At 40.2% G+C, this 27,032-nt stretch overlaps 1 protein-coding gene across 2 annotated transcripts in view; it reads right to left on the bottom strand.

The window, feature by feature from the left end:
* The window catches only part of PTPN14 (protein tyrosine phosphatase non-receptor type 14), a 111,093-nt gene that overhangs the window by 52,147 nt on the left and 31,914 nt on the right, over nt 1-27,032 (bottom strand). Inside the window, exons 1-3 of one of the 2 annotated variants that reach the window (XM_068185698.1) lie at nt 19,046-19,457; nt 18,560-18,885; nt 11,778-11,947 (exon numbers count right to left, since the gene is read on the bottom strand). In XM_068185698.1, the coding sequence (XP_068041799.1) occupies nt 11,778-11,947; nt 18,560-18,733 (344 nt within the window). In that variant the 5' untranslated portion in view covers nt 18,734-18,885; nt 19,046-19,457. Of the gene's footprint in view, nt 1-11,777; nt 11,948-18,559; nt 18,886-19,045; nt 19,458-27,032 lie in introns of those variants that run through there. The other variant, XM_068185697.1, reaches the window with a different exon arrangement.

Raw genomic sequence — 27,032 nt, 5'->3', positions numbered from 1 at the left:
TCTAAAACCATCTATTTGCTTTTAGTTGCATCTGACAGGTTTAAGGAGACAACAGTACACTAAGAACCTTCAGGGAGCAAAATCTATCATAATTTATTCTATTGACCATCATTCCAGCAGCAGGGACTTTTTCATTAAGTTTACAGAAACCTCCCAATTTGTGGATAGGAATCCCTGTCCATCATGGTGGTGGCAGCATGCTCCCACCAGTCAGGAAACATGGGACTTGAATTTCCAGTCTACAGAATATTATTTCTATTTAGAAATAAAACTATTATGAATCAAAGACTGTTCTTTGTTTCTTTGCATTTTGTATCTCTGCATCGTGTCTTAGACCTGACACAGTCCTCAAGAGTAAATACCTAGGTGAAGGTTTCCTGTAGAGTTTACAAGTGTAAGTAGATGTAGCAAGGCCATGTTGTTAAATACAACTTTTGACACATCCTCCAGCTGTGTAAGCAGGAGCTTACTATCCACGCACTCATCCTCTTGCCTTAAGACACTGCAGTTCAAAGAAAGCAGGACACAATTCTTCACTTCATTCCAAAAGGTAGGTTAAGTCACAGTTTTCATGAGGTTCTACTGCCAATTGCAGCAAGATTAAAAATCTCCTTTCAGCACTATTTAAGATAACTGGCTACTAATACAAAACAAGAAAAAGGGACATGTCCCGAATACAAGTAGATCTTCAACAGATTTTCTAAAAATACACACACATGGAATGGGTTCTACTAGCAGTACAGCTACAGATATGCAACCATGTGTCTGTGTGGCACCGGGAAATCTAACAGGAGATAGCCAAGGAGCAAGAAAAGCTGGATTTAAATAGAAGACAACTCCAGGTTATCACAGCGATCCTCCTAACAGAAGTACTTATCACTAAGCAGCGGTGAGGACAGCTTCCTCAGAGACTGAGAAACAAAAAGCAGTCAGTGTGATTCATCCAAACACAGCTCCATACATAAAGCAAGCTCTTCACTGATGAAAGCAGAAGCCCAGATTTCTAGCCTCAACACCATTTCAACTGTCAGATATCACAAAATAAATATATAGGCCACTCAAATTAGTTTTGTTTCCATGCAGAAAGGCAGAAGAACTTTTTTTTTCCTGCAAGGGAAGCTGGTTAGACCTTCAAAGCAAGTTTCAAAATGCTTAATATATTTCCTTCTCTTTAGGGATTATAAAATGTCTCAAGTACTAGGTTCAGCCTCATGGACCCTCAGCTCTTCTTTCTGGAATTAAGGTTCAATCCTGATAGCCTATGTAATCAAGACACATTTTTAACACAGTGGTTTGCAGCCATATCCTAATTATAAACAGTCACTTCCTCTAGTGACCAGGAATAGGACACAAGGAAATGGGATGAAGCTGCCTTAGGGGAAGCACTTACACTGGGATTGTAAAACAGGGACAAAGCACTGCTTGTTATGATAAGACAAGGGGTAATGTTTTTAAACTAAATGAGGGTAGATTTAGTCTAGACATAATGAATAAATTATTTACAATGAGAGTGGTGAGGCCCTGGAAGAGGTTGCCCAGAGAGGTGATGGCTGACCCATCCCTGGAAACACTTAAGATCAGGCTGGATGGAGGTCTGGGAACCCTCACCTAGTCCCTGCTCACTGTAGGTAGGCTGGACTAGATATGACCTCTAAAGGTCACTTCTAACCCAAATTATTCCATGATTCTTCTGTGATTCCAAGTTCAGATTGGATATGAGGAAAATATTCTTCATCTGTAGGGTGGTCAGTCACTAGAACAGGCTCTCAGGGAACTGACTACAGTACCAGCCTGATGGTGTTCAAGGAGTACCTGAATGATGTTTTAAATCATATGATTTAGTTTTAGGTAGTTCTAACAGGACAGGGAGTTGGTCTCAGTGATTGTTATGGGCCCCTTCCAACTTGGGAGATTCTGTGACCCCTCAAAGCCAAACCATTATTGAAGAATGATATTTCTTTCTTTGGTAAAACTAAGGGGTTTTTTTCCTTCTGGTTTTTGAAAACTATAAAATATTTGGAATCATACATTTCATGCCCTTCTTTACTGGCCCTTTACTAATCTAGTCTGAGATTTGTTCTGAACATGTAAAAAAATCCCAGACTGAAATTTATATCATTACCTCATTCCAAGATCTTCAAAGTTTAGGGAAAACCCACAAGCATGGACAATAAAATTGCTACATTGTAGCCAGCTGTGTGTTTCTTTAAAATCTGAATCATTTACGGCTGTCTGCCATGGTAAAAGCCATCCACATTGCTTATCCAACATACAGGCTCAGCCAATGTCTCCAACAGCACACATGCCCAGGTGGACAAGAAAAGGAGATCCAAAGTACTTTTTCCCAAGTGCAAATGTCTCCGCTATTACACCTGCATGGAAGGATTCAACCTGGACTATCTAAGACCAGAGAGGAAGCTCTCTCAACTTGTGTAAATGATGTATCACTACTCTACAGGAAGAGCAAAACCCCAGAATGCAATCTTTGCTTCCATTTAAAAAGGTCCAATAAAAAAGGCTAGATTACTCCAAAAAGTATTTGTTCTACCAGAACTGAATGTAGAAATAGCTCCCAACAGGAAAGCAATATGTTAGCACATGTGACTAAGCCCCAGAGCATAAAATTAGTATTATTTCCTTATGATCAGATATAAATGTGAATCTGCCCAATGCCAAGACATTCCTGTTGCAATATTTCTAACCACGATAGCCACTGCCTTCAAAACACAGTAAAGCAAGAATGCAGGCTGAAAGTATCCTACACTGTATTTATAGTTATGCAACACTATTTTTCAGAGTTGCTACATATGTACTGCCCAACCACACACATGAAAACACATTCACTTTCTGGTCTAAAAGCACAGTATAATGTAATAGATTAGATCAAAGCATCAACAGTTTCTTAAAATATCTGGCACAAAGAGCTCAGCTTTCAATAACCAACACACAGAGAACAAGCTCCCCATTCACTGAAAAAAGTCAGCTGGGAGAAGGGTTTGCCCTCCTCAGCAAATATTTTATAAACAGAGAATTAATGTTGAATCTCAGGTCTGCCTTGAAGGAGTTCTTACTTTTAAGTCAAAGTTTAAACATCCACTAAAATACACATCCAAAAAGAACCAGCTGAAGAATATTACTGAAAAGCGAAACAACACATACACTACAATAATCTGAACACAATAAGAACCAGGCAAATACTGCATATTATTTGTTGTTGCTGTTCTCTAAATACAACATGAAAGCTAATTAAGTATCAGGGTGTTTACAACAAGGCAAGTACAAGCCTAATGTGCGCGTTTCATGCTGCAGTAGCCACTAATATTAAAAAAGTCTAATAATTAAAAGAAAACAATAAAGTCATCAAAGGAGCACCAAAATGCGAATATCCCAGACTAAGCCTGGGTGGCCACCCAGGGCTTTTAGGACTCATCCAGCTTGCATGCAGTTCCAGAACTGCTCCCTTGCCTGGACAACATGAGCCCTAATTCCTGCAGCTAGAAGGAAAAAAAGGAAAAAAAAAGGAAAAAGGAAAAGGGAAAAAAGGGGAAAAAAAGGGAAAAAAAGGGGGAAAAAAGGGAAAAAAAGGGGGAAAAAAAAGGGAAAAAAAGGGAAAAAAAAAAGGGAAAAAAAGGGGAAAAAAAAAGGGAAAAAAGGGAAAAAAAAAGGGAAAAGGGAAAAGGGAAAAGGGAAAAGGGAAAAGGGAAAAGGGAAAAGGGAAAAGGGAAAAGGGAAAAGGGAAAAGGGAAAAGGGAAAAGGGAAAAGGGAAAAGGGAAAAGCCCTAACATTTACAAGTAACTTCACAACCCACCTACAGTCTTGTCCAACAGAAGATAGCTGGGATCCCTGAGGACTCAGGACTCCCTGGCTCCACTTAGCAATGAATCCCACAGCTTGCCTTTCTCCCAACTTTGGGAGACGGGGTGCAGTTTCAGTCATAAGACAATCAACTTGAGGACCCTGAACAGAACGGGGGCTTGTATGGTCATGCAGGCTGTCAACAGCCATCTAAAACCAAGGGAATTCTGTTCCACCAAAAATGTATTTGCCTCAATTTATAAAGTTTCAGCTTCAGAGTTCCTACTGCTTCCTCTGGGAGATTTCACCATGATATCTCACAAATACTCTCATGAATAAGGCACTTATATTAGTATTTGCCCCAGCTCTTCTTTTGCTGTGTTTCAATACTCAGGACATATCTACAGCACCCTCTATTAGTTCTGCTAGTTAAATAGGAAAGAATCAGTAGCACCACATATGAGGTGGTTGGCACCCCATGCCCTTTCACTGTTGTTTCACACCATTCCTTTGTCAAAACTTACCCAGTATTTGACTCCCCAAATTATTTAGCTGAGAACACAAGTTTTGACAAGATTGATGGGATTAAATTATCTTCCCTTTCTAAAGTCTGCCATTCTTATACATTCTTACCCTGTCCTTTTCTGTTCATTTGATACAGCTTCCATGCATAGCAGAAACTGGTTTAATTCATGTAAGTAATTTAACATTGCAGTCCATTGATCCTAATCTCGCTATAAAATAGAAATATTATATATATATATATATATATATATATATATATATATATATAAAATATATATATAATATATATATATAATATATATATATATAATATATATATATATAATTATAAAGTTGGAAATATTCTAGAAGAAAGAAGCTACACTGGTTTATGCTATACAAGTGTCCAGCTCAATCTAAGAAAGAAAGGGAACTGACAAACTTTATAACTGGAAATAGTTAAAAACACATGACTCTTCTGACCGTTAATATCATATTTATGTTGGAGACAACACTTTTGCTCCTTAGTGAAGAGGAGGTGCATCATCTTTCCAGCACACAGCTGTTTCTGGTGCCAAGAGGGAGGGCTGTGTGTCAGCGCCTTTCCTGTGTGGTGCGAGTAGAGCTCATCAGCACGAGCACTGTAGCCATGACACTTCCCAGAAAAGCAGGCAACGAGTGCAATCATTTTTCTGAAAACTACATAGCTTGCCTCCAGATAAGATCTTTCCAAGACAGCAGGCATGTCCCTAAAACATGTGCTGGTAAGTACACCATAAACACGAACTGACAAAGGCTTCTAGCAAGAGGCAAGGCAGTGAGATGTCCGCTGCCTGAAAACTAAACTTTTTTCCACTCTGTTACATACCAGTAACATTGAAGGGTTAAATCGTGATTTAAATCTCCAGGTGTATAAGACCAACTCTGGATTTTTTTTGTTCTAAACACTCCACCTTCCCATTTGCCATGTATCACTCAGCTCTCTCTCATTTACCAATCCACTCAACTAAAACAGGTATCTCTTTTCTCCTCCCATCCTGCATGCTATTTTTCTGTACTTTCATCAAAAATTTGTTACGTGTCCATACATTTTTGAGAACCACTGGCATTTTAAAAAATCCTATAGGTCTTTCTGTGGTGTAGTAACAAGCACGGGCACACAATTGGTCACAGTCCTCGCTTCAGGCAAGCACAGTCCAGGATGTCTGGACCAAATCTGATTGTACACATTGTGCTGTTTTTTTCCAGCACGGTGTGATATTCAAAATAATTATTTTGGACAATGAAGCCAAACCAACTATCAGGAGCTCAAAAGTATACACAGAGACTTCTGCAGCCACAAGCTGCAGGTGTGACCAACCATGAAAAGCAAAACAGCCTCGTGTACTTGTCACATGTAAATGTTACATCCTTAACAGCCAAAAGAGTTCCACTTCACTGACCTTGCCACAAAACCAGGCTGGCACAGGAGGATATGTGATATCCAGCCTTAACACAGAAATTAAAAGCCCAGTGTAAGGAGCAGTAACTAGCAGAAAAGACTGCAGGGACTGGTAGAAATCTGCAGCTGACTGGACTTGTATTGAAAGCTAGCTACACAGTAGGATGTGAAACTTTAGCTTAAAAAAAAAAAAGAAAAGCACAGCAGACTAAAAGCAAAGATAAGCTCAAGTAGGCAAGATATCTAACAAGGACTTTTTTGAGGGAAGGCAAAAAATCAAGTCTTTTTAAAAACAGATTTGTGAAAACATTTTTCCCTGTAAATATGAAGCACGCAAACACTATTTTTTCCCTCTACTTTAAACTCACAAAATTTAAAAATTCATATAGTCCTAGGAGTCTATACCTCTTTATGCTTTAGAAGAACTTATACTTAAAAGGTCTTCAACTAACACTCATAGAAAAACAAAGAAAGGGAAAGGCTGGGAACAGTGAAGAATAAATATTTCCTTAAAAGACAATCAAAAAAACAGCTACAAGAAATGGTGAAGAAAAGGGTATGGCAGCAAAATATCAGGGAAATAAATATTCACTTAGTTAAAAGAGGGTAAGTTTGAGGCTGAATTTTCACATACCGTCCTGAAAAGAGGCCTGAGAGACTCTAATTTTCCACCTGCAAACACATTCATTCCCACACTTTGCAGGTGCAGCCATCCCATTCCAAACACTGCTTCCTTTCACAGGAAAGCTGTACAGCACATTCTTCTGGGGAAATGCAGAGCTTACAGCTGAACTTGGGGCAGAAGCCCAATGCAGCACACTGCAGGTGCTGTAACATGTCCCTCCCTACAGAGTTGTGCATGCCAGACCTACCATGCAGAGCACCACGGGAGCTCAGCTCCATGGGGGCACCCACACTGGGAACTGCTCTCACTTCCCAGAATATGTCCCACTCTGCAATAGCACAAAAGCCACTGGATACTACTGAGTACAGAGCACCTAGTAAGATATTGAAAACTTCTTCCAGGAAAGAAAAAAGAAAACCAGACACCAAAGCACACCTTTATTCCTTCACAGGAGGCACAGCAGTATCACGCGCTAAGAAAGAGATACTGTGGGGAGCAAAATGTGACTTCAGTTTTCCCTTAGAACTGTGGGAAGGGGAGAAAAGAAAAAGGCCCTGGATTGTCTGATAATTTTGCAGAAAGCAGCATCGCACCCACATTTTCAGAAAGCCACAAGAGTGTGTGGGTTCTCTGTTTTTGGAACAAGAGCACAGTGAAAGCAAGCTTGTTTATTTTAGACACTGTACAAAGACTTTTTTAAAATAAATGCTTGAAAGGCTGCCTCCTCTCTGAGGAGTTAGCAGAAAATAAAAGGCAGATTTATATGTCTAATCTATGCAAATATCTACTCTACAGGGCATCACAAAGACTGCTTTATATCAGACAGTATGCAGATCCCAGGTGCTTTAAATATGCCAAAAGCACACGCAGCATCTCCATCTGCGATGGCTGCTCACTGAGAACAGCTGGATGACTAAAAAGAGGTTGTCTAAGTAGCCTTCCATGAAAAATGCTTTTTGCTAATGTGCCAATCCCCATACTCCCACCCAAATTACTCCTGCTATAACTGCCATTGAGTCTGAAGAGTGTTTTTTGTTGTTCTTTACTTGTTTTGGTTTTTTAATTCTGTTTATCACAAATTCTTCTAGAAATTTTCAAATTGTAGAAATAATAACATGGTGAAAACTCCTACTGACAACTTAAGGAATTATCATGGAGGTTTAATTAATCTGTGAAAATTGAAAACATCTGTGGGACTGGGACCAGTAGAATGTCTGCCATGACCAGTGGCCAGGGAGGGACACTGGAGTCACTGAGAGCTTGGAAGAGACAGGATTAGAACAGGGAATATATACAGACAGGAGCCTCGACTCAAGAGAAAAGAAACTGAGTAGAAAGGGTAGAGAAATAAGAGATCTAGAATGTAGGAAATAGCTTTCCTAGGAGAAGGCTTAATGCCAAGAGTACAATGCACTGAAAGTAAGGCATAGCAATAATATTTATGTCATGGCCACTACCAGAAACAAAAAACAGGTACTCTACAACTGGTGTCTGCTTTCTTATGTTTCCCTGGGACATCCTTGGGAAGCATCCATCACAGGTGAGGAAACATGACTGCCCTGAGTAGCCCCAGCATTTGCATCCAAAACCATGAATTGAACAAGACTGACAATGTCCTGCAGGTGCTTCTTACCCTGTCCCAGTGATTAACTTCATTCAAAGAGAAAAAAAAACTCTACACCACTAATATTTCCATCTTCAAGCAAATGTCAGTCTTGTAGCAAAGAAGGAAGAGCTGCAAGCCACAATCAGATGTGACCTACTAAAACAATTAATGCGCTCCCCAGAGTACTCTTTGCTTCATCTTTTCTTGCTGGTCTCAGAGGTTGGCTTCTAAGAGCTTAAGAGCTAAATAAACTGCTCTGGCAGTCTTGTCTTTTCATTTTCTTTACCACAGGCTCTCATCAGAAACACCTCTTACAAATTAACTACAGGTATCCATCTCAAATGAAGACATGGCAGTACTTGTATTTATATGGCAGGTGCCTGCAGCTCTACAGGTCCTAAATAACCAGTTACATGGCCAGTCCAGGTAACCCACTCATCCATTCAGCATCAATGAACAATTTGAAATTATGGGGTCATTTGGGCACAAACTGAAATAGATGGCACACCTTCTAAACATAAACCCCCTTCTTTATTGCAAGGGTGACTGAAAAGATTTCCCAGAGTAAGTGTGGAATCTCTCCTTCCATTAATATATTCCATACCCAATGGGAAATGGTTCTAGAGCAATCTCCCCTAGTTGACCTTGCTCTGAGGAGGCAATCTCCAGAGATACCTTCTGACCTCAACCACTCTGCAACTGCTGCTTCCATTTGACTTCATTAAAACATCTGCCCTTCCCACACTGTGAGGGACAGAACTGACTTCTCACTACACTGCTATTCCACTCCTCTCCCAGCATGGCACATGTGGACAGGTTTCCATTGAGTCTGTCCAGCACTGGGACACAGTTATTGGAGCAGTGTTACTCACCTTTACTTCTGCTTCCACACTTAGCTTGTCAATACAGGAGGTTACCAGAGAAACCATGAAGAGCTCCTGACTACTACTAACACCTGCAGGCAGTTAAAATCCAGGGGCCTGGAGGCATAATTAGCATTTTCTACCTCCAGTAGTAATGATAAAATGTAAAGGAGTTATAATTTTATAAATACTGTAGTGTTGGTACCAGGATTCTTCCTGTTGGTCCCAACCATCAAAGAACAGCCAAACACAAAATGGTTCACATACTGTTTTAAAGAGATCTTTCAGATGATCTTTCAAACAAAATTATTACGGAACACTACCTCAGAGCCAGTGACTGACACCCTAAGTAATCCTCCTCTCAACCAATAAAGCCTAAAAGACTTGCATAATTTTCCCTTTTTGCAATGACAGTAAGTGAGGCACAGGAGGTCGCAGTCACTGGAAACAGGAAGGAATATTCAATTTGGTGACAAATTTTTCAAAACCAGCTATCAAGTCTATAATCCTACAGCTCAGAGGCAGAGTAAACCAGCTCAGGAAACCAACTCCCTAGTTTTTGAATACTTGTGCATTATGTCAGTGTTTGCTGAAGCATTCTCAGAAGACTTCATCATCTTCAAGGAATATTAATCAACCCTGGAAACCCTGGAGTCTACAATTAAGTAAAAGCTTGCTGCTGAGAGATGGGTTTCACCTCCAACTCCAAACACAGCCATGCAAGCTCAGGGCTGGAGGTGTTTCCACTAGGAGAAGGTTACAAAGGTGTCAGGTCAACTGCTGGCAGTACTGTCACCACCTCTGCATCTTCGGCCTTTGGTGGTGGTTGTGTTTTGGGGTTGGGTTTGTTTGTGGTGGTTCTGCAGCCTCCCAGAAGGGGATGAAGTGTCTCATCACAAGTTCTACATTTCAGACAGATTTGTCATTTGTACCTAAATATAAGTCAAATACACAGGCACTGAGTGGGTGAGTCCAGAGCCTACCTCAACATCACATTTTATCATATCATGATCAAATCTAATCCTAGAAGCAGCCACTAACAAAATAAAAGCAAATGTTGAATCAATTTACCAAGAGACAAAAAAAAAAAAAAACAACCCTATAAGCCCACATCAATCTGTGCATCTAATCAGGTTTTAAACAAAGCCTTTCTCTGCCAGTTGTTTCAGAAGAATCCTTCAAGTCCCCACCATTGCCTCAAACATGAATCTACCTATTGCACAGTTGAAGGTTTGCTGCCATCACAGTGCAGCAATTCCACTCCATGAAACAAATAAACAAATCTTAACAGGCTAGTCTGTATCTGAAATCCTCTAGTAAATTGCTAGCTTTGCTACACACCTTTAAAGATACATAAAAGGCACTTATAAGACTCTACAGCTTATGCTACCAATCACTTCAGAAATAAAAACAATTCAGCAGCCACTCCAATTGAGAGATCTGTGAAGTTCAATTGTCACTGAAATGCTTTGTTATTACCAGCCTGGGCAGAATGAGCAAATATACCTCTGCAGGTGAGCTATGAATGAGCAATCAGCACTGCAGGCTGCAGCTTGAAGAGATAATAGCATCCAAGTAGCTACAATGCTTCCTCCTTGCACACAACTAGGCCAGGATTGGGCTGACAAATTGAGCAACACAACATTTCAGACATTCCGTCTGCACGTTAAAATAATTCTGAAGGAAAAGGTACTGAGGCTTCCCTCTCCCAGCGTGTACAAAGGAGGAACACACAGAGACAGGCATCAGTGTTTGGTCTGTTCTCAGAGAAATTGAAGTTTTATGATGCTTTTATCCCACTCTTTGGCAAGAATTCCGCACACACAGTAGTCAAGGGATGGCTTGACAGCTGCCATTTCAAGACACAACTTTTTCACATCCTACAAATGCCAACTCCCCAGTTCAGCGTCAAATAAAGATCCTTTAAAATATACAATCTGCAATATAAAAAATTGCTTCATATCTTGCATGCCTTCTAGGATTAAGGCCATTCTTTCTTCACTATTTATATATCTTTTCTTAGCTATTATGACCAGTTGGTGAATTCTAGGGTTTCAGCAACAGCAGGTTTTTTTCAGTGGCAAGGCTTCTGCCAACCTGAAGTCTTCACCCACTTATTCCAGGCTTTACCTTTAGTTGTGCTGACACAACTTTGCTCAGACTAGATAAATGAAATAATTTTGGTTAAAAAGAAAACAATTCCACCCCTTTTTAGGTGAGGTGGGCTTTTTTCTCCTCACTCTTTTTTGTATTATTAAATTTCAATACAGCACAGATGTGCAAAAACCACACAGTGATGTGGTTTACAAAAATAGCCTCTCAAAACAGTTGTATTGTTACAACTGTAGCACAGGGCTCTGAATAAAAGAGTAATTCCCACTGAAGTTGTTTGCAAAGGTACGCCCTGATCATAATTAAAGGACTAATGCCCTCTTAACAGTTTTAATCTTTTTGTGAAGCATACGGGAAAATCAAGAGTGGGATGAGCAAAACTTGGGAAAAAAAAGCCAAAGTTCACTTTCACCAAAGCACACATAGGCTTAAGAATCATAAACTAAAACTCCATATAGAGTTTCTTTGTAGCTTCCTTTTCATCAGTAGAAAGTTACAGAAGAAAAAACATGGTCACCATGGTACTTTTCACAATTTATGTCAGGTTTTTAGCCATATAACTATTACTCCCATTTTTATCCTGTAGTTGGTAATGCACAATCATTCAATGAGACAGCTTTTTTTTTCCTTCTTCCCAAGCAGACATAATCAAGTGGTGACTTCCCCAGTTTTTTCCCATTTGGACTATCATCAGGAAAGGAAATAACCAGATGACACCTGAGCAAATACTGAATGCCCGAAACAGAGCAACTGTTTCTCTCAGATGCTCTATCACAGTCCCATTCTCTCCCAGCTCTATCACAGTAATGTGAACAGAGGGAAGCACATACCTTGTTACCTCCTGCTGCAGTCGGGAAACACTGGGCACATAGAACATTACCCCAAAGAAAAGCAAAGGCTCATTGGCAAATTTGTCCAGCTGCTTCTTCAGAGGCTTTTCCAGTTCAACCCAGCGGTCTTGCTGGCTCTTGCTGAGAAACCAAAGGCCGAAGTAGTGAGTCTAGATAAAGAAACACATGAGTGTCAGTTTACCTTTGCCAGCTAGATCACTCACACAATGTCACAAATGCAAATAAGAACAGATGGCATTGTGTACATGTTTCCATATGCAAAATTAGAGTAATGTCTTTTTTATTGCCCTTTTTTGTGGGACTTTTTGAAGACAATGACAAATTAATATTGCAATGTACTTCACCAGTATATTCACTAGTGCACTATCTGCCTCCTACCATCTCTCCCAAATGCATATTGAAGAGCTCTACCTGACACTGCAGCACAGGTGACATAAATGATTTACAGAAAGTGCATGAGTGTTTTCTTAAGGGACACCTGTGCTTTGTGAACAGACAGCAAACACTAAGCCTGAATTAAAGTGCAAAGGCTTCATGAGACTTTGGATCAGGCCCACTGCACACAAAGGACAAGGACTCTTCCAACTAGAATAAAAAAAGAATGCAAACCCACATGCATATGTCAAAATATATCTACCAATACCAGAACCATTTACCCAACACAGAATTGTTCATGCTTTTTTTTTTTAAACACAATCACAAGGTTTTATGATGGACAGGTATACACTTAGAATGTGTACATCACACACAAATTGTTTGCTCTAGGTTCTATAGGAATACCAGGTTGGAAACCTCAGCTGTTTCCTGCTCAGCACAAATCTCAATGGCTGTAGCAGCTACTGTATGAGCCATGTGGGACTGCTGCTGGTGAAGAGGAATTAACACAGAACAGCACTCAGAACTAGGGCTACAAAGTGACAATAAAGCAGATAAAGAATAGTCAATCCATCATGAAGGATTTTATTGAAAAGCACTTTAAACATCAAGTACTATGACTACAGATCTGAAGAAAAAGTGAAAAACACTGTAGCAGACAAATTACAGATGTTAAACTTTGCAAAATCCACCATGAACAGCCTGCTTCCTTCTGGTATGACTTAGCACACAACACAAGTACAAGTAATACAATAGAAAAATTTTAAATGTTTACAAATGGCAACACAGCAGCAGGGGAAACACTGCTCCAACTACTTTATAGCTGAGGGCATGCAAGAGACAATCATGTAAGACTCTGAATGGGAGCGCAGGTGTACTTACTTTAGGGTCTCATTACATACATATTTTCAACTTTGGACAAAATCCAGACTAGCATTTAACTAAGGTGATAACTAATTCAACTGGATTCCTCATTTAAGCCTGACAAACAGCTTGAGCACTGCTCAGTCTGGTACAGTGAAGCCAACTTGTTCTTTTGTAGTGTTTCCTCCTAGAAATTAAAGGTATCTTCAATAAATCAGTCAATCAATCAATCTATCTACCTATCTAGGGCACAAATAAATCAATAAGTCAGAGCCTCCCACAGGATAAACTTCAAACAAAACTAACCTCACAAATGTTCCCTGTTATATTTCTACTCTCCCTTTGTAGTCACCAGTGGATAAAAAGCTCTTTCTGATGAGTTCACCATGGTAGTAATTAGATTAAAATGAAGGTGGGAGGGACAGTGGAGGCATCAGAGAAAAGGAATTAATGTGAAGGCAGAAAAAAGCAGTGATTTTACCACCTCTTAAGGGAAACCCTTTAACACTTGAAAATCACTGCAGGGAAGCTCATCCTCAGCAAGAAACAGTGTGGAGATGTGAAAACAGAGCTTCCATATTACTTGAAAAAGTAAACATTCACAACACCTAGAACCCAAATTTGAAGTGTGAAGTACTTGTAAAACATTTACCAATAAAGAAGATTTGGACTTTGAAGTCTAGAAGAGTTATTCAGGGAATTAAGGTATTGCAGTTAAACAGCTCAAATGAGCACAGTCCCTCTGCTTTGAGTGGGGGATGGGAGACAGCACAAGTTTAGATTTGCTACAGTAGAAAGGTTCTTCAAGTACCAAATCTAGAAGCAATTCCAAGGAACAAGAAGTAAATGAAATATAGTGTTGAAGCTTCTAGATTACAGCAGGTACTGTGGAGCAAACACAACAGCATGCATTTTGCACAACTAGAAGACAACTGTTTTCCTGGAAAGCAGGCTGGAGAGGATCAAGCTATTGCAGCTGAAGCACAGGAACTGATATCGGATCAGAGTGCATGTCACAAATTCATGCACTTTGGAGAGACAAGCCACACAGTTATTTGAACAACAGGTCCCTGTTGTCAGCAACTTCACTTCTTGAAGATGTAATGTGTTAAGAACCTACAGTGGACGACTTCTGTAGCCACTACTGTGCACACCTGAAGAGACCCTCCCCTCTAGGAATATCAGTAATCCCCAAAAAGGAACAGAAGAATGTGGAACTGGAAACGGCTGGACCATCAATTCAGCATGCTATGAGAAGGCACTTGGCTCTCCAGAAGGTGAGTCATGCCATGCTGTCCAGTCCACAAAGCACCCCAAAAATTAGTTGAGGTTATAAAAAAATGAGATCTTCTATCTATAAGCAGCTGATTGAAAATGAGGTTGATTCCAAAAGCTGGTCTATTTGTCCGTCTGCACAAAGTGCACCACTGACTCCACTCGGATTTCCATGGAATCAGTATCTATGCTTACAGCTGTCAGGCTCTGAAGTAACACATATTACCCTCGAGGTTTTAAAATTTGTCTCACCTAACACACATGACTTCATATATGGTACAAGGAAATTGGTTTACACTCCTCCAGGAGCTGTGGTTCTCTGCTAAAGCAGCAAACAAGAACCAGAGCACTTGGGTGGCTGAATGAAAAGGTGATTCTCAAAATACAGTTACTCACAACATCGGACATACAAAAACTGCACTGGGAAGTCTTAAAATAGGTGACATTATAGCTGCCAGTTCAGAAGGCAACATATTTGTTTTGGACTTGCTATCCTCCCAAGTCCAGAGCTACCCCTGCCTTTATGCTGGGCCAAACAAGTAGAATTCTCACCCTCAGGAGATGACAGGATATTACTAAACCAGCAAATGTCATTCTAAAAGATTCATCAAGCCCAGCTCAGTGTTTGTTATATCATCTTTTTAATTGGCCAACTAAAGCTGGAGTTCCAGCTTCTCCAGGCAAAAAACATTAAGCCCTGTTATCCCAGGGCACTAGAACTGAGGGGAAGGTGCTATTTACAGCAGCCACTTATTCATAGAAGGTCTTTTGTCCAAGCACTGCCTGGACTCCATCTCAGCTTTGCTGGCAAGACAAGTCAAACCAAGCCACACTTGGAGGCTATCTGGCTGCAAGACCCCAGGTTACAGTTGTACCCTAAAAGAAAGGAGCACCTTCTGGGCCACTAAAGTAAAGGTCAGAACAGCAGCAAAAGTCCACCTCTGCACAGTGGATAGCATCTGCCTGTGGTGCTCAGCTCACCAACCTCCTGCTTTGGTTTGAGGCTTATAGGATCACAGTGATTGACGTAGCATTGTGAAATTTGACTCACAAGAATAATTTTGGTTGGAAAGAGCCATTCTGCCCTCTCCCCCACTTACAATACATCATAGCAGACCACCTTTAAACATTTTAACATTTTAGAAAGTGAATTTAAAAGAACAAAAATAATAAGGAAACATGAAGACTCCCAACAGATTTGTACAGATTACTCTGCTACTTCAAGCAGGTTCACTTAGTCTGGAAGTGGAATGGGGAAATGCCATTATATTGGGGAAAAAATAATTTCTATAATATATGCACATACATACAAGATTATAAAATGACATTTTTGATCTTGTATTTCATCTCCCTTCCTCGCCTCTTCTTGTCTTTACCTTTTACATAATGCTGGAATAAGAGTTCATTTTATTGGAACCGGTAACTGTTCAAGTAGAAGACATGATGCTTTGTCAAGAGCTTTGCTGAAAAGGATAAAACCAGATTTTACAGTAGTTACATGGCTCCACTTTCTACTGACCTATTCCTGAACCCTGACTCAGTCAGGCAGGGAGTTGCATTCCCCAGAGATCAAATAGAAATATGCATAATCCACCAGATACTGTTTTTCAGTCATGTGTGGTATGATCGACAGTCCCTCACAACAAGGCATAACCTCAAAGAGTTTTGCTTTTCAGCAGGAAGGTTTTGGACAGTTTTTTGTTTATTTCTAAGAAATTGGATTGAGTGAGACATGGATGCATTCCTAACTTGAAGGTAAAAGTTGTGGTACACCTGGGATTTATCTGAACATAAGACCAAACTGAGGTATTACCTGAGACTTCATGGAGGAGACAAACAGGATTTTAGCACTGTTTTGTTAGCATGGGACTTAATGAAGGTTGGCTTATCCTTACTTGTACATCACAGTTTGCAAATCAGGATTTCTAAGAAAAGGCATATATGCCAGCTGCAGTTTTTGCTGCATTCAAGGAATTTTAAGAGTCTGTCTCTGATACGAATGCTTGCAAGGATTTTTGCCGCAGGTAAAAAGTATACCTAAGGTATTCTTAACAGGCTTCTCTAGTCAGCTCTCCAGTTGCACAAATCTTGTAGAAATTTAAGCTTTGTGAAAATATTTTTGACCCTTCTGTAGAATTTGGGTGGACAGTGAGTTCAAAAACTATGGTAAACCTAGAGAGGAAAGGGGACAGTCATCAAATTACCTCATCATCCTTATGAACAGTGGCAGGAAGACTACAGGGGCAGAAGAAGAATTGAATTTGGGGTCTGAAAGAAAGAACCAGCACCAGACCCCTCCAAGCTTGCCAGCTCCATTTATTCCTCATCCAAGGAGCAAAAGAAGATACAGGGAGACCCTCTCAGAGTTGAAAGAGGTAGGTAATTCTCTCCTTAAAAAAAAAAAAAAAATTCCACTTCTGTCAAAAAATGCTGCACTGTTGAAATCTGAACTTTACAAAACCAGTTCAATGATGCCAAAACCTTGTTTAGAAAAAAAAGCAGGGAGGGTGATGAAAGAAAGGGAATACGTTCCAACAACATCAAAGCATTCTCTTCTATGTTGTTAAAATATTTTTTTTTATCTTGAAACACAAACTTTTTGTGCTGACATATTTCTTTTTGCATGACAGAAATAATTTTGAAAATTAAAAAACCCAAAGATATAGAGAAACCCCATAGAACTGAACATGGACCAAATCAGGTTCTTTTGCTACTTTACTGTCTAATTTCATTTCTCTGGAAAAGTTTGGAACTTCAGTTCCAAAGTGGAACAAAACATGTTCTAAAATCACAAAATGCTTTGTGGAAAAGAACACTAACCCACTAACAGAGCTATTGTTTGCAAATGCAGGTGGACCTCCAGAGAGAATCAGGAGGCCCCAGACTTCTGCTGCACCAATTAGATAAGCTCACAAGGTACATGAGGAGAATCACTTCATTCATTTCAGTGCTTTCTGCATTGGAAGGAAAGAGAGAAGTTAGGTTCTTCTCTAAGGACACCCTAGGGCATCACCAACAGAAAGAAAAAAGAAGGGGAAAATTATTTATTGATAAAACTTCATCTCCATAAGTAAAGGGGGGAAGGGGGAGATGATCCTACTAAAATTCATGCTAAAAACAAACAAAAAAACACCAAACAAACAAACAAAAAAAAACCCTACCCAATTATGAAAAACACTATGCAATATTCCCTTTGCCCTGTTCCTGCCTGCCTGCATATTCTCCAGCCTATTCTGGACCCACACACATAGGATGAGATTCTTCTCCCATTCTTTATCATTATTAAAAAAAAGAATAAAAAAGAATTTTTGTTTAGTTTTCAGATATTGTAGTTATTTGTATGCTACCTTCCAGCTGCCCCCACTACCATGGGCAAACTGCATAAGACACTGCAAGTTTTTTAATTTCTCAGCTGTGCTTACAGACAGTATCAGCCAGGACAGCCAGATGATAACACAGCAACTTCCAGGCAATGGTTTTCCATTTATGATTTGCAGAAGTCTAGAAGCATGTAGGATACACAGAGAGAGCCACAGAAGGTAAGAAAAGTCAGTCAGTTCACCTGTGCCAGGTACATTGGAGAGGTATTTCTATGAAGGATTCAACACCTAAACAATAAACTCTACCGCAAGAAGTAGAAAATTAAAGATTTCAGTCTTGAATAGAGACTGGTTTCCTCAACATTTCCAGAAGCATCGGGAATGTAAAAGAAATATTTTAGGATTTCAGATGTGAAATATTAAACAAAATCAAAAGGAAGAGAAAACCCACCATCCTCTAACTGTTACTAGTAAAACACAACTGTTAGTTGTTACTGTTGCCTACTTTAGTTTTACAGTAACAAGAGTATTTACATGAAGGCAGATGTTTAATAAAAGCCAGTAGTCTCCTTCCCACTTGCATAACTCATCCATCAGTGTCGTTAAACCTGGGCCACATTCAGAAAAAAGTTACTGTAACTTGTCCTTCGGCATCCCAGCTCAAAAAGTAACACTCGTGGCTTTCTAAGAAAAGAAACTTCGTGTTACAAAGAGCTCTCAGAGCTACGACGGATGAGCAACAGCCCAAAGCCCCAAGCGCCGTTCTGCCGTCGGTTTTCATGCAATCAGAGTATGTTTGTCCAAGCTCCAGCTGCTGATCATATCTGGCCAGCCCCGAGAACAACATGACTCAAACGCTCAGACTGCCTGAGCTAAAAATGTGTCCAATTAGCCAGTGACAGATGGTCCTTCCCGGGCTACCCTTACCTCGCGTAATTCCAGCCTCTGAGCGACAGCTTCCAGGCACTCCTGCCCCGTGCTCTCCACGGACAGGGTGCACTCGATCACGTTGCTGTCCAGCAGACGGATCCTGGTCACAAAGCAGTTCTTGCTCAAGACATTGTAGCGCCTGGTCCGCCGCAGTTTCAGCCCGAAAGGCATGGCTGAAAGCCTGCAGGGTCGCCCCTTCCCCGGGCTCTTCCCAGAGCTATCAGCACACTTGTCGACTCGCCTCGAAGGCTTCTTCAGCTGGCACTACTCTCCTCCAGAAACGGAGGTAGCTGTCCATTCCTGGGGCAAGCTCCGAGGGATTCCTGCAAAACACGCACAAGTAAGTAGACTGAAGTGTGAAACGAGATGTTCCTGAAGTTCAGTGGGAAAGAAAAAAAGTTTAAGAGTCACATTTAAAACCATGAAATAAACACCTCCACACACAGGATTGCCAGGCACTTACTACATATCCCAAATGAATACCTTATACAACAAATCTTCCAAAATACTGTTTTGGCGCTGAATTTAAAGGCGGATTTAATTGCAAAGCCGTTCTTTGAGAGGCTCAGTACAAACAGCAACTCTACAGAGCACTCATCCAGAGGTGCTAACTCTCCCACCATTACCCCCACCACAGGGGTCTATAACATAATCTTCGAGTTTTCATGCCCTCGGGCCAGCATTGAGAACTAGTTTAAAAAGCCAAATAACAGAGGCTTTGAAAAGAGGTGCGATCTTGAAAGAAGAAAGGCTGGCTGCAGGTCCGCAGGAAATGCAGGCACTCAGCACCTCCGAAAAAATCAAACCTAAAATATGCATGTGAAAGGCAAGAAGCATCCGAGCCATTTCAGAGGAGCCTCCTCCGAGGCAATCCCTCGCATTTTGCTGGCTTCCAGCTCCAAACCCTCCTAGGTGGAATGAGTAATGGCAGGAACGCGGCTGCCAGAGACCAGGGCAACACCGAGTGGGAGGAAGAGAACACATATTCTAGATATCGTTTCTAACTGGTACTCCTATAAATTTATTAGGGACATATGCAACTGCTGAGCCAAAACACAAAGTAGGCAGAAGAACTAGAGGTACAGGAGTAATGACATTTAAGATGTATGATCCTCACCTGCAAGAACCGGTTCTTTTAAAGCGAAACAAACCAAAGAAGTTTAGTTAAGAGCAGGTTCAAGATTAATTAAAACAAAGCATTTGCACTGAGACGACCAGCTCTAAAATGTCACTTTCCCTGTGCCGAGATGAATGAAGCAAATAGCAAATTACTTGCTACCAGATCTTCCTGGTTTTCTTCGAATATTCTGGAGCAAAAAGGAAAGGAAAACTAATAGTGGCATTTAAGAGCCCATTTCTCTTAACCAATAGTACTGCAAATAAAAAACTAGATCCCATTTCCTTATTTCTTAAGAGAAGCAAAGGAAGGCACTGCCAGCAGGGTATGCATCATTTGAAGGCATCAGCTGAGTGTGACATTTCAAACAGATAGTACATTGCCCACACGTATCCCTTGGCACAGAACTGCATGAATCAGTTATTTTCAGTTTTTACTGAATTTAGTTGCTATGGAGATAATTAAAAGCTGCCCAATTGACTAGTGTTTATCATTACACTAGAAAAATAACTATCACATTTTTACATTAAGTGTATTTTCCAAAGCCAGTATAACTTGACATTTATTAGGGAGTTAGAGCAACACGAACACAACAAATCAAAAAAAAAAAAAAAAAGAGAAAAAAAAAAAAGAAAAAAAAAAACCCCAAAAAAACAACCCACACAAACAGAAAACTACTGGTTAGGTGTGTGACTAGCCTGGTAGTCTACCAGCATCACCAGACAAAAGCCTAGAGACTGAGAGGGAGCACTGCTATTTGACTGATGTGCAAACAAACCTATCAAATTAGCTGTTGAGGTTTAATCTCCCATTTGTAGGTTTCATGGGTACAGACATAATGTATTATTTTCACATAATTGCATGAGACAGCTGTTATACCTTGCATTGCTCTAACATCAGAAGCCATCAAAGACATATAAATACATCCTCACAACAATCTGATGAGGCAGGGACATGTTACCCAAGACTCACACAAAAGGAGTTGGAACAAACATTCACCAGCTTGTCCAACACTGCTCAGGACAGTGGCTGCAGACCTCATAATAACCATACAGGACAGGCTACTGCTTTAACCCCTGGCCAACTACTCACCAACTACCTTGCTGACCAACCTATCTGAAACAACTGCCTGAATCTGAAAAGTGGGAAGAATGAAAGGAAATTACAGAGAGGAAAGGGTGTGGAAGACTACATCTTGTCAAGGACAGCATTTTTGTTCAGTCTCTGGCTTCACAGATTATTTTAAGTTGGACACAAGGAGAGTTTTAGCTAGCTAATTCAATTTCAAAAAAGACTTTTCTCTTTTATTACTGTTAGTTGCACACATTTCCTTGCAGAGCATGAGCCATTCCCTGTATAGTAATCATACAGTTAGCAGTAGCCTAAGGATGAAATAAATGTTAATTAAAAAACCCCAAGCATTTGGCCTTGCTGTCCAGGTATAGCTACAGCTGGACAAGCCATCCCAGAAGGTGAATGTGCAAACACGCTATTCTGGAACGAGCCCATCAGCTCCTGTGTACCAGAAATGTCAACATGAATGGGACATTAATTGCTCTAAATTGTATCATACACTCAGGAAAACAAGGCCAGTATTTCCCCTGCTTTTCAAAAGCAGTAAAGGAACCAGAGTTTTCCCTTAATTCTGCTGAGGGCAATCAGCTGCCACCATTTTCTCAAGGTACAGATGCACTTTGTGTAATACGGACTGGGTTACTTTTTCATTTAACTCAAATATATATAGGAATGCTCAATGACAAGTCACTCACATGAAAGGTCACACTTAAACTAGTTTCCAGTTAAAGAATTAAATGGGATGGCAAGGCTGAAAATGCTTAGAAACAGCTCAGATTGCCTCAGCTTGTAAAAACTATTAATTCTCAAATCAGTGCAGATGTCTGAGTTTTCTGTTTACACATATTCTGGATGGCTGACCAATTTCTCACTGGGTTTTCTGTTAAGGTTACTTAGTAAGATCTCAAAGACGAGTCTCTTACAGGCACCTAAAGGTAAACTAGGTTCTTCAATGTTAGCATCATCTTAAAAGCATCAGGAGCATTCATTTTTATTCATGGTTATTTTGTAGATGACTGAAAAAAAATGCCATTGAGAGACACAAATGTTTTGGTCTTCCAAATGAAGGATTATTCCATTACAGGAACTCCTTTCTCCATTTAAAGGTTGCCTGGGAGAAGCAATGTCCCTAACAAAATCATCCCAATTGTGCAGGCATTCACAACACTCCCCTCCTCAAACTCACTCTTCCACTGAAAACAAAACCAACCAGTGAAACTAATGCAAGCCTATAAACAGCTTATCAGATAACCATGAACTTGTTCTAATGTTATCAAAGGATTCCTATTAAGAGTATTTCAGGTGTGAAAGGGAGACACAACATCTTAAGGTAACATTTTCTATTAAGAATTTATTTTTCTGAAGAGAAATTACACTGGGCTCCTTTTGGTACGTTTTTCTTTTTTGTGTATCAATTGCTCTTTGCAAATTAAGCTCATTCTAAGAAGTATGCTGAATTAAACAAAGTTCTTAGTTAGAGCATAAGCTTTGGAATTTCAACATTCTGCTAAGTGGAAGTTCCTTATGTTTAAAGTACATACCCTGTAGGCCTACAAAACACACACAAAACCCTGAAGTCCTTCTATCATTCCTCAGAAAACAGCTACTAAAAAAAAAAAAAAAAAGAAGTATCCTAAATGCAGCTTCATCAGTTCAAAGGCAAAGAGATACAATATCTTTGTGGATTCTTGGTAAAAATTTTTATTTCCCTACTTCAATGGACCAAGAGAAAACTGAACAACAAGACAGTTCCTTTGCTATCACAGACATTGGAATCTGACTTTTTTTGGTATTTACTTGAAAAAGCCTTATAGATAAAGTCAATGGCTGTGGAATGGGGAAGACCAAAAATGGGAAAACACAATAAAGAACAAAAACAAATTCCAAATTTGACACAGAATAAAACAAAACCTTTAATCCACAATCTCATGCCAAGCACAACACAAGTTCTCCTATGAGCCTTCACTAGCAAACAGCTTAAAGAAAACCACATTAAGTCTCAGCTCAAGACACTCTTACCTATCTCTTTCTCTATGTGTGACTGAAGAGAAACATCTCTATTTGCCTGAAAGCCTTACCAGAACACTGTCTGTGCAAAGGCAGCAGACACAGAGGTCTGGATCTATCCAACAGTATTTGATTCCTCCACAGCACCACTGCATCTTGCAAGGGGGGAAAGGAGTCCTCAATCATTCTTGCAAAAAATCCTTCTCTGTATAGAAGGGGTTTCAAGAGGTACCATTCCCCACTGTTCAATCATAGAATACTGAGGTTCATATACCAAAAGGTGGGGGGGGGAAAAGGCTTAACTCATACAACCAAGGATATCTTGCAAGCACAATGCTGGGGACCAAATAAACATCTTCAAGATGACACAGCTATAATGGTTTAGGGGGGAAAAGGCTAATCCATTTAGTGCTACCTGTTAGTGACATTAGCAACTACTCTTCTTCACTGGCCAGTCCTACATGAAGAACTAGGTCAGATTCACCCTGTGATATACAGGACAGAATTGCTTCTGATTTTTAAGAAAACTTTGTTAGTTTCTGCATAGAATAGAAACTCTCCCTATGAATTTAAATTACCTGATGCAGATAAAAATTTGTGCTTTTCCAAACCTGTAATTTTCTTGCTGTTTTTTATTTTTAATGAGACATTACAGTGAAACCAGGTCAAATCACTACTACACAAAAAGCAAATGAAGTAATATTTTACACATTTTCCAAACCTAAAATCAAAAGAAGCTGGAAATACAAAAAAAAATCTTCCTTAGTTCTCCCAAAGTCTGCTGGGGCTGGCAATATTTTTGTTTGTTCGTAATTTTAAAAGACAGACTCAAGGGATCAAGGTAAGCTGAGCTGCTTGGTGCTTCGTGAAGAGGAGGCCATCAGGCAGAAGCTGCTTTGTGAGGTGAAGGGCACTGCTCCAGTCACTGGGCATTCTCTCATTTTGTTAAATTTATCTGAAGGTCAGAAGTGAAGAAAAGCTTATAAACAATTAGGGCCAATATAACTCTCAGGACATTTCCAAGTACGTGACTCCCTCCTCTATTACAGACAACAGGTACAGACTGTACTACATTCAAAGGAGCATAAAAAAAGAATAAATATCATCTGATACAAAATGCACTTAAAGCAGAACGCTTTCCTTCACTTTGTTTGCTTTTGTATGTAATTTCTGAGACTCCAGGAAGAAAGCAATTATGTCAAACTGCAGCCTATATTTACCAACAGCACCTGGCAGCCCTCCAGCACTCCTGGCACTGCAGGAGCAGCAGCACACCTAAGGGAAGTATGTAACCCTGGGCTGGGCAGAGACCGCAGCATGGCAGGGCAGCTGCAAGTGGTGTGCTGGCCTGCAGTTTTAGGGAAGAGTGAAAAAAACAGTGCATGGGAGACGAGGTCGGACACAATCCATCTCCATCTAGCTGAGTTGTGTCTTGAGGAGGAGAACTCTCAGCTTTCTCTCCCTTGAGTGCTCTCATGGGAGAGTTTCATGCAGGTAGAGCATAGCAAGGAACATTTCTGTGCCTAACAAGGTGTCTGTATCCCACCCAATTATGGGTGGAAGTCCCATAAAGCCTCTCAGGAGTCAAATTCATCTCTGGACAGATGAAAGGGGATTTTAACACGTACACAATAACAAGTCTTCTGCCACAAGGCCACTGTCTTCAACTACTTGTTTATACAGTCCCTGATGAGACACAGGCCTCATCCTCAGGCATTCAAATCTCCTTAAAAATTCTTGCAGGCAGGAATTTAAATATTTCCCTAATCCAAACAGTAATCAAACTATTAACACTCTCACCTTTACATTCTGGAAAAGGAATCAAATTACAATTTAATTTAATTTTTATAACTAATATTCTACACAGAACTTTTAGAGTCTGTAAGCATCTAGAGATCCCATACCTGCATGCACAGACAGATGCCAAGGCTTCTCTGGGACACTGAACTCAGAAGACAACTGCTACTGTTACCACTACTGTGAGCCATCAGACAACAGATCAAAAAACCATCTCAGTTAGCATTTCTACTTTCCCAATCCGATCACAGCTTTCCCTTTCCAGGAAAACGTGCATTCTCCATCAGATCCACCTCTTCTGTAACAGATCTTTTTGATCTAAGTTGTGTGTTTTCACTGTATCCAACTTGGGTCAGTTTCTGGTTTCAGTAGTCCACATAAAACGTCTAGAGAGGTTTAAATAAAGTCAAAATAACAAATTCAATTCAAATCAGTTAGAATTCTGCCCTTTCCTCTCCTTTGTGGCAGTACCCAAAAGAGTACATACTCAATAATTCTGAAGCACATAGAGATTAGTACATGTACCACTAGTTATTCCCTCCTTGTCTACCATGCTGAAGTCCCATACTTTTATTGTAAACACACCTTTTTTCTGCACCCACAGCACTATGCTATTTTTTGGGTACAAATCTGTCAGGCAGCACCTATGTCCTCTTCTGTGACAAGGTCCACAGGTACCAAGTACTTCTATAGGTTCTAGCAAGTCTGTGTCCAACAAAGTTTCCATGGCAGACAAGATGTGAACTTCCCAAACTGCAAATTAGCACCTTATCCATTACTTCCTTACTTATCACTCCAGAATACCCACAGCAATTCAACAGGTAAGGCAACTACTGATGGAGGGCTCTTTTTGAGGTAGTCTAAGCATTCAAGTTAGGAGTAACATCTGCATGAAGTGACATACCTACATGACGATTGCATTGCCATTGTGACCAGTTTGAATCCACATCATATCAGTAACGAATGTAGAGTTACCACTCCCCTCGTAGAATGTAGTGTTCTAAAGTTAAAAAATAAAACAAAAACTACCTACCAAATCAAAATGTCAGACTCCAGTACTTTTCTCTTCCAAATAGGAAATGCTGCTTGTCTATGCCAGGTATCTGCAGCAGCTCCACCTCTCTGTCAGGGCAGGGTTTAGGTCTGCAGGGTACAGCAGTTAACCATTTACAACCCTCTCACACCTTGTTATTGAAAGACCTCAAATTAGACACAGCCAAGAGCCTGGATGGCACCCGTCCAAGGATTCAGTTTTGTACCTGAGGCAATCTCATTTAAGAGCTCACTTCTGCCAGGAATAGAGAGAGGTCCTGATCTCTTCTCCCTCCCTTAATTCCAGAGCACATTACTACTTGTCATGTGCCAGCTCTGAAAATCTGCTGGAACCTCTTCCTTGTTTAGCCACTTCACCTCCCTCACTCAGTAAGAGAATACGATCCTTTTCAGCTTGGTTAGCGAGTTTAGATTGCTCACAACAGAGCCCAGAGTAGCTCATCTGGCAGAGGGAAGAAAAGAACCACACAGCTCAGAGAAGGAAAAATAAGAGCAATTCTGCCTTAACTGAAGCAGTTGGTCAGGTCTGGAGAGCAGTTTGTTAAATCACAGCCCAAGGAAGTCTCCTGGTCTCAGCAAGCAGAGGAGCTCCCCAGAACACATCCCCAAGATTCCTGTATTGCAAAGCTATGTTGGCATCAAAATTGCTTTATGTGAAATAACCAGATTATTCAAATTGCACTATTTTTCATGTTCCCCACCCCCCAAAATACAGCAATCTGTAATTGAACTTCTATAAGAGGAGTTAATATTGCAACATCTCTATGTGTTATGTTTTCTGCATGGGACAAGCCATTCAGAAGAGGAGAAGCAAAACCCAGACCAGCATTCTAGTATTTTGGCACATCTTTCTTTTAGACCTCGTACAATAACTGGTCTCTAAGTGCCACCCTTCAGAAAAGGCACAAGGTCCTGCAGCCTAAATTTTCACAAAATACTTCATAGTAATCAAAGATCAGGAAAGCCTAACCATTATTGTAAGGGTCAACTATCTAAAATCCATTATAATCAAGTGACTTTAAAATGTCTGAGTATATTTGACAGAATTCTTCATCTTTTCTCCCTATTTTAACCCTACTGGCTACAATCAGTAGCAACACAGTATTGGTGCCATTTACTTTTCCTCATAGTTAGATAGCTTTCTAAAGGTTTTCAACTCCTTCAGACTTGCTGGAGCTACAATGATTTTAAGAGGTTACATTTCCTGCTAAATGTAATTGATGGGCACGCAAAAACATTACAAAAACAATGAATGATATGCTTAGTAAAAACCACAGAAAAACGTCTTACAGCATGTTTCATTATTCTCTCATGTTACAAAGAAAGACATGAGTAAAAGTAAGACATTCTAAGCACAGGATAACATTTAGAGCAGAATCAATAGCTCCCACAGATCCAAGTATCAGATAGGGGGTAAAATTA

Source organism: Anomalospiza imberbis, chromosome 3 (genome assembly GCF_031753505.1).
Source record: "Anomalospiza imberbis isolate Cuckoo-Finch-1a 21T00152 chromosome 3, ASM3175350v1, whole genome shotgun sequence".
Lineage (NCBI taxonomy): Eukaryota > Metazoa > Chordata > Aves > Passeriformes > Viduidae > Anomalospiza > Anomalospiza imberbis.
This window is presented reverse-complemented; position numbering and strand designations above follow the sequence as displayed.